The sequence below is a fragment of the Symsagittifera roscoffensis genome, unplaced genomic scaffold, assembly GCF_963678635.1.
Source record: "Symsagittifera roscoffensis unplaced genomic scaffold, txSymRosc1.1 SCAFFOLD_277, whole genome shotgun sequence".
NCBI classification, from domain to species: domain Eukaryota; kingdom Metazoa; phylum Xenacoelomorpha; order Acoela; family Convolutidae; genus Symsagittifera; species Symsagittifera roscoffensis.
In genome coordinates this window covers 4,219-12,426 of record NW_026971618.1, presented here as the reverse complement: position 1 = coordinate 12,426, position 8,208 = coordinate 4,219, and the positions used below count along the sequence as shown (strand labels likewise).

Here is an 8,208-nt window from a genome sequence, read left to right as displayed (position 1 = left end):
GTTCACAGTGTTTTAGTTCTAAAGCCCTTTTTATAGCCCATTTTTTCCAGTGATATCAATTAGTGTACAATGCATTCATTAAAAAACATAATTGAGATATTAAAGTTTCAATAACTTTTCACAGACTTTGTTTTAACAAAAATTACAAAATGAATAGAAATCTTCAAAAATCTCGGAAAATTAAAAACATTATCAAAAACATAGAAACTTTTGCAAGCAAAAACAAATAAGAATTGATGACTAATCGAAAATTTTAACAGTAATTGATGACAAAAAATTTGCGAAACACATGAATCAACTTTTAAACGTTAATATTAGAGCATCAGTATTGACAGTTCGGACAATTCAGAGTCTTTACCTAGGACCTTGACTCATGGAAGTCAGATCAATTCTGCAGTTGATGATCAATTAAATTTTCTCTTTGAATAATTAATTTTTTTTTCACCTAAAATTAAGTTTAAAATCATCGACAGCAAGAGCAAAAATCCTATTGTGAAAAACTTTAGTGTCTTCAAAATATGCATAGATAAATTTCTAGCTAATTTTGATACGACAAAACTTCAGGTTGCAGAAAGACTCCCAATCTTTTTTTCTAAAAGTCAACTAACGGAATGTCGTTAACCCCACCGAGCGTTCTTAAAGTCATCAAGAGAGTTAGAAAAAAACTCAGACATTTAGAATTAAGCAGATGATCACCAAAAAAGGTGACGAATGAAAGGTTGGAAACTAGCTGCCAATTACCATCATTGTCTATGAGTACAGTCAATGAAAAATGCATCTATCAAGATATAGATATATACAGAACTTTGCTAAACTGCTTATCAAAATTCAATAGGAATTTGTCAGAATCGCTCATGTTAAACAAAAAATGTCGTTTCTGATTTAAAAAAAAAGGATATGAGGCATTTCACGTCTCAATCAATCAAAAATCGAAAATAGTGCTTTCTATAGTCTTTTTGCGGCATTTGATAAAATATTCATTATGCACATCCCAGAAAAATTTGTGAAATTTGGGTGGTGGGTTGTTTCCTAGAACTATTTGACGATTACCTCACAAACAGAAAGGAGAATGGAAAAGCCGTCATCCTCAAAACCCTTGGAATTTTCTTATCCTAGATAAAGATGTTTGGTCCATTGTTCTTTTTATAAAAACTGCTACGCGCGACGAGGCGGAGTTAGGTCCTATGGCCATTGAATCAATGCCAAGAACACTAACGAACGTACTCTTAAACGTCGCTATGTTCGTAGCCATTTCAATTGTGATTAGAGGGCATCAATTTATATGAAAATTACTGTTTCTGGGTCAATATCAAAATGCTGCCTATTTTTGCCTAAATTGGGTTAGCAACCTTATATAAAGGTATCTAAAAACCTAAAACACGCGATTATCCGTTAAGAACCTTTTTCCTTAATCCGTAGAAATAGTTTTTCGTGAGCAAAATTACCTTTCATCTATCCTTTAAGGCTCAACTTTTAAGCACATCTGCCTCATCAGAGTGGAAAATGAGTAAAAAACAAAGGCTAAAAATGTGTTCAGGACATGATGAATAAAGATACGATAATGTAAGGCCATTATTGCACAAAGGTTGATCTTTGATATAAATTTTGAATAAAAGTGGCGTCGCCACTAGCGATTTTTATATTGTTCTTGTCAGTGCATTCTAATAGAATAAATCAAAAATGGTAGTGCAGTATCAAAAAGATCTGTTCCTATTGTTTTAAACTGTTAATTAAGTTAACAATTTTTAAAATGTTAACCCATATCTAATACGCAACTACAACACACTACACTAACTATGGTGTTATTGAAAAGATTACGATTTCAATTTTGTTCAGTCTGTGAAAAAAAGTTCTTCACGGAAAAAAAACTCTAGTACCCGATTGTAAGAATCTTGCTAATCGCAAGGGTCTTACAATCGGGTACTAGAGTTTTTTTCCGTAGAGAACTTTTTTCACAGAATAAACAAAACTGAAAACGTAATCTTTTCAATAACACCATAGTTAATGTAATGTGTTGTAGTTGCGTATTAGATATGGGTTTTAGTAGCCTCTTATGAGTTTTTCAAGACTATTTTTTCTGAGTCGAAAACATTGGGTAGAATTCGGCCTTAATTGCGTCAACTTATTTTCCAAATAATTTTTTTTCGACTTGTGTCCGTCGGTATTATATGATGGCAGTTATTGAATTCTGATAATAAAATTAGGAAAAAGATTGAATCAATTTTTTAGACTCTTAAAATGAAAACAAGAGCATCAATTAATTTTTTTTTAATTTTTCCTTTTGTTCAGCTCAAATGACAAAAATAGTTTAAACCTTTGTTGTTTTTGGTTGTTGTATTGGTTGTTTTTGCATTAATTGAATTGAGAATAAGCCTCCCAGAGGATCCTCAGCAATAAGAAGTTTATTTGAAAATGATGAATTTTTTTTCGTCGCCAATGGCTACCAGTCTGACTTCTCAATCTCGTTTCCTCCAAATTAAGATCGACTACTTTAGGTTGATCAAACTTTTTTTAAATCTTGATCGTACAAAGTTTAAGGATCAAATGACTCAAACAGCATAAATTTTCAAACTGCATAGTTTTTCAGCCCAAGTTTAACAGAACAAGTGCATTCGAAATTTCGTTTCTAACTTCCAACATTTTTTGCATGCATGGCCGTCTGTCACATTTCTATATCTTAATAATTGGTTTGCTTCAAGTTTTTTTAGTCATGAAGATCTGTGGTACTTAAGCCGACTAGAGGACCGCAAATTCTAGCGACTTGAGTAAGAACTGCGAAAAGTCAGAAAAATGTAGATACAGTTGAAAATTGGATCAAGCGGATTAAACTGCAATTAGCTGCAAACAAAAGTGCTGAAATTGAGTTGGAAGAAAAACTTATGACAAGCGGAGAAACCCTAGAAAACTCAAATTAAAATGCTTGTCTGGAGAGATTTATTACTGTTCATGTGATTCAGGATTTTTCAACAATATTTTTTTTTGGCGTTCATTGAAACGTCGACTCTAGGTTCAAAACAGTTCTAAAAAATTGCTGAGAAAGTTAACCTAATAACTGTGCAAATCATTGAGTAAACTTGTTTTTGTTTATTTTAATTTCTCAACATTCTGGAGAACTGATTTAGCAAAGATCAAAAGTTATTCTGCAACAACTAAGACTGCCAATAGTCTTTTGCGATATTTGCTCGTCTGCTCGATATGGTAACCATGGCGAAACTAGTTAAGAGGACATTTTCAACTGTCTGTGATACTTCAAAATCAAAAACGAAAAAAAATTTAGTTAGCAAAAGATAGTATCAAAAACAATTAAATTTTCCGCATTATCGCGCTGTAATTTTTCCGAGCTAGAAATTTGGTGTTTTGAAACCCTTATGCTCCGTCTGCCAATTAAATTTTGCACAATAGCAGGTTCAAAAGTTGGAGTCATTTGAAATTAATAGAACCATTTGCTTGTCTCAGTTTTAGAACGATTTTGCAGTGTGGGATCCCGCACCGAGAACTCATAGATTCTAATCGGTTATAATCGATTCACGCTACAAAAATAATCCATCATAAGCCATTACATATGTAAAATTCAGACCTGGAAATTGATTATATTGCCATCGCCAAATTGATTATATTGCCGATTAAATTAATTGACTATAATCCATTATTTTTGCCAAGATAATCCAATTTAATAGATTTTTTTTGAAATAAAAACCCATTACAATTGATTATTATCCATTACAATTTTAGAACGAAATTCCATAATTTTTGCAAAATTTTGCAAATATTGGGAGAAATTCCCCTCGCCCCCTGAAGCTTTTTTTTACCTTCCCCAACTAAAGCGGTGGGGGTGAATTGGGGGGTTGGTAGGTAAACTGAGAGGGAATGAACGGGGGGTGGGTGGGTTGCGTTGAAAAACAGTAAATTGAAGTGTTATATGCGATAAAATAAAAAGAAGACAAAAATTTTTCTTCATAGTGAAATGTAACATTTTATGAAACGTAATGCGTAGCAACTGCACCAAACAGGAAATGAAATAACTTTGTATAAAATTGTAAATTTCATGAAGAATTCCTCGAAAAAATTCATTATAGTCGATTATAATCTGTTATAAGGGATTTTATTGGTATAGAAATATTAGGATTATAATCCACTTTTAGTGGATTATAATCGATTATTTTGTCATGACCATATTATGATATTATGACCACATAATCTATTATGATCCAGGGGGCGCTCGGTGCGGGATAATTCGTGCTTTGTTTTTAGCATCATAAATCGCAGTGCGCAAAAGTTAGTCCAGAGACCAGAGCGTATGTAAGTTGGCAATATTCAAACCCCGAGAGCTTTACAAAAGTTTATAAGAGTTGAAGCACTTTTTCTAAATTTAGGATGTCGATATCTTCGATGAAATTTAATTTTTTTTGATAAAGTCGCTTATTGTGAGCGCCAAAATTTAGGTGAATAAAAAGCATACACTTTCCACATTTTTTTTCGAAGTCGAACAATAATCAAATAAAATGAGTTAGTGGCTCGGTATCCGTTTCTGTTTTGTTTTTATTGCGCATCGTTGCCTTATGTTTATTCAAAATACTCATACCCGTTGATTCTGCATCTTCAATTTGAAAAAACAATGAAGTTAAAGTTCAATTCAAGTCAGTTATCAAAACTAATACTAACAGTGAGTTTAAAGCAGAAATAGTGAAACAGAATGCAGCATTATTGCAACACAAATTACATTTTTGAAAAACCAGTTACTTTATTTATTCGTTTTCAGTCGGCGGGTTTCAGCCCTTTTTGTTTCTATTTCCTATCATTTTTTGTTTTTAGACAACGGGGTATCCGGCTTGGGTGGCAACTCCGCAGTTGTTGCTTTTGTCTTTGGCCATCTTGATGTAGCCCTGCTCTCCCCAAGAAGTTCCCCAGCTGTTCTTCACAATCCAGTATTTCTGGTCCGCATCTTCGTTGTTATAACCAACAGCCAACACACCATGATCCAGTCGGTAAGAACTACAACTGGGTTCAAAATACACTCCGCCGCTGTAGAGCTGGAAGCTGAAATGACTGGCGTCAATTGCAATCGAACAAGGACCCACGCTAGCAATTGAGTCTTCAAGTCTGGACTCGCTTCCTGACGTGATGTCAAAGTAGCTAGAGACTTGGGCTACGTGAGTCATTCCGCTGGCTTTGCAGGACTGCTGGTAGCCGACGTATGGGTAGTCGTCTTCGCTGATTGAGCCCTGGTTCTGTGAGAGCCACAGTACTGCGTTGCTCATGAGTCCACCATTGCAGCCGTAGTCATAAGTGTCGCAATCTACCAACTGTTGTTCGCTCAAACTCACCAGTGTTCCTGCAATTAGAACAGTAAAAAAACTGAATTGTATCTTGTATTGAAAACGGCATATTGTAACTTTTATTGAATATGGCATATTGTAACTTTTATTGAAAACGGCATATTTTAACTTTTATTGAATATGGCATTATCAAATACTGCACTTATCATACGCCTAATTAAAATTTTTATTTAGGTGCCATTTTTGGAATATTGCCAATAGTGAAAAAAAGGAAACTTTCTCGACTATTTTTGCTCTTATTTTGTCTGAAAATCAAAAAATTTCTGAACTTTTAATTGTGCTTTGAGTCATGAAGACCGACCAAAGTAGAAGTATGCTGCTTTCTAATCGAAATTCTACTGCTTCATAAAAAATTAATCTGATTTTTTCTGCAATACGATGTTTGATGACGCATGGTGTGTTTTCAAGAGATTTGAGAGGACTTGTTACAAAAAATGCATATAGAATTAGATTTTTTGCTCCAGAAACTCAAGAATTTTTATTTCAAAGGGTCCTTTATTTTGAAGTATTTTCAATTTTCAATCATGAGTCCAGGCGCGGATCTAGGAATTCCTCGAGGGGGGGGGGCAGATTTTCATAAAAATTTTGAAAACTCTGTCGATCTTTTTTATTATTTTTAGGTCGACCAAATCGATTTTCTGAGGTCTTCCAAATCACTATAAACACCCTAATTTGACCAAAACTTCTGCACCGCAGGCAAATTTTTGAAAAAAGGCCAAACAAATTACCTGAAATAAAAAGTGTTTTCTGACAGAAATGAAAGAAAACATCCCGAATGTTCTAGAAATTTTTTGTTTGAACTCTATCATTTTACCGGCGGATATCCAACAAACCACCATATCTTGAAGCCAAAATTACAACAGAATAACGCAAATTACCTCAGAATTATGTAACAGTTGCATAACATCAGTGACAATCAGTTGTTATGTTGCATAATAAAATTGATTTTCGGCTTGTTGGAATGATAATCTTATTTTCGGTGTGCTGGCCCGTCGGCTTGTTGGCCCTTCGGCTTGTTGGCCTTTCGGCTCTTTGGCCTACCACTCATTTTACCTGAGGCATTCTTGTGCTGTCCTTCCATGCTTCCGGTGGTGGAGAAAGACCAGCAGCTTCCACATTGTCCCTGGTCCTTCACGCCAGTCACCCAACCATCATCCCTCCAGTCTTTGCTGGTTGGGTTGCTCGACACTCCGGACTCGGAATCGAACCCCGGCTGGGTCTTGACAATCTGTCGCATTCCGAGTCTCTGGGCTGCAAACTCCTCGGAGGTCAAATCGGCGAACAAGTTCATCTCCAGAGTAAAAGTGGTGAGTCCGAGGTTGTACTTCAGATTATGTAACATCACCTGAAGTTTCAAAAAAACTCTATTGTAATGGTTTTTGTGAGTGCTGATGACCTTGCTAAGGTGTCTAGCTCTATGTTGAGTGGTACTTTGAATTTGTGTTTTTACTGCAACAGAAGCTTACATCATGCTAGACATACAACCCAACATCTGAGTCAGGGCGGATTTAGGGGGGGAGCGTACGCCCCCCCCCCCTCAGGGATTCGACCCCCTGCCGACCCAAAGGGTCCCCCCTTTGATACTTTTTCAGAAATCCATTTCGGCCGACCGACCCTGAAATTTTTCTAAAGACGCCTTCGGCGCCAATATATACTAACTTTGAGGGGGAGCGCGCGCCAAAAAAACGCGATTTTTTTGTAAAATTTTTTCAAAAAGTGCCCAAAAACGGCTTTTTGACTGTTTTTCAAAAAATGGTCTGCGGCGCAGAAAATTTAGCCAAAATAGGGGCAAAACAGTGCTTTGGGAGAGCTCGAAAAATCAATTTTGTCGACCTAAAAAAAAAGGTCGTCAAAATTTTTGAATGTTTTTTGAAAATCCGCCCCCGCCCCTTTCGAGAAAATCCAAGATCCGCCTTTGATCTGAGTGCGTAATTTTTTTTCGATGAGGGGGGTTTTGTGAGGGGGGGGTTGATTCTCTAAACTGTTTTCGAAGATTTTTAATTATTGGCTTTTTTTGTCTAAAACGCACAAACTGATGGAAATAGTTTTAAGAGTTTAGAGTTTTGGAAATATTTTTTACGGAAATAACTAGTAACTAATGATGAAAACAATTTTTTTATTGTTCACGCAGTATTAGAAAAAAAATTGTTTTATAAATAAAATAAATGAGCAATTTGCCTTTTCCATGTTATCTTTCCAGATACCGAATCGAGTGACCTCTTCTACTCCTGAGTCATACTTTTTCTCGAACTTGACCTTCCAGGCATCAAACAGTTCCGCGTGAGGATCCCTTTGGAGAGAAAGAGGCACGGCCGACAGGGTCATTGGAAGCGCCACAGCTAGAGCCACGAACAAATTCATTCTGAAACAGATACGAAAAAAAATTTTCAGAGGAAATTTCAGTTCGCCTGAAGCTAAAGTCAAATTAAAACATAATCGTGAATGGTAGAAATTTTTTTTTGTTTGGGTTTATTTCTTTTCAACTGTTGAACAAATTAGCGCAAAAATTAAACAAGTGAATCCGACAAGCCCAAAAAATTGCAGAAAGTTCAGTTTAAACTCTCTCAATTATTTTTAAAAAAAAGTTGAATTTTTTAAGACAATTTGAAATCAGACAATTTGAAATCAGAACAGTTTTTTTTCTCACAAAAGTATGATTTCGTTTTCGGATCTACTTACTTTGAGTTTGAGTAATAAATGAATGATTTTTGATCTCCGCCTAAAAGCGTACTTAGAGTAAGGTCATATAAATAATATTTGTTTTCGAACGGAAGAATTTCGAAAAGATCAATTTTACACAATTATCATGAGTTGAAAACTACTCTCTTCAATTGTATAAATAGTATCGCCAACGCCGTTTTGCAAAAAATAA

The 8,208-nt window shown here is 35.3% G+C and overlaps 1 protein-coding gene across 1 annotated transcript; it reads right to left on the bottom strand.

The window, feature by feature from the left end:
• Window positions 1–4,616: 4,616 nt before the first annotated feature.
• On the bottom strand, window positions 4,617–7,675 carry LOC134856556 (procathepsin L-like; the record flags this gene model as incomplete). The annotated part of the gene is given in 3 exon segments (XM_063872830.1): window positions 4,617–5,332; window positions 6,390–6,681; window positions 7,515–7,675. Coding segments are annotated over 3 exon segments (977 nt in total), but the record flags the coding sequence as incomplete, so codon positions are not given.
• Window positions 7,676–8,208: the final 533 nt, after the last annotated feature.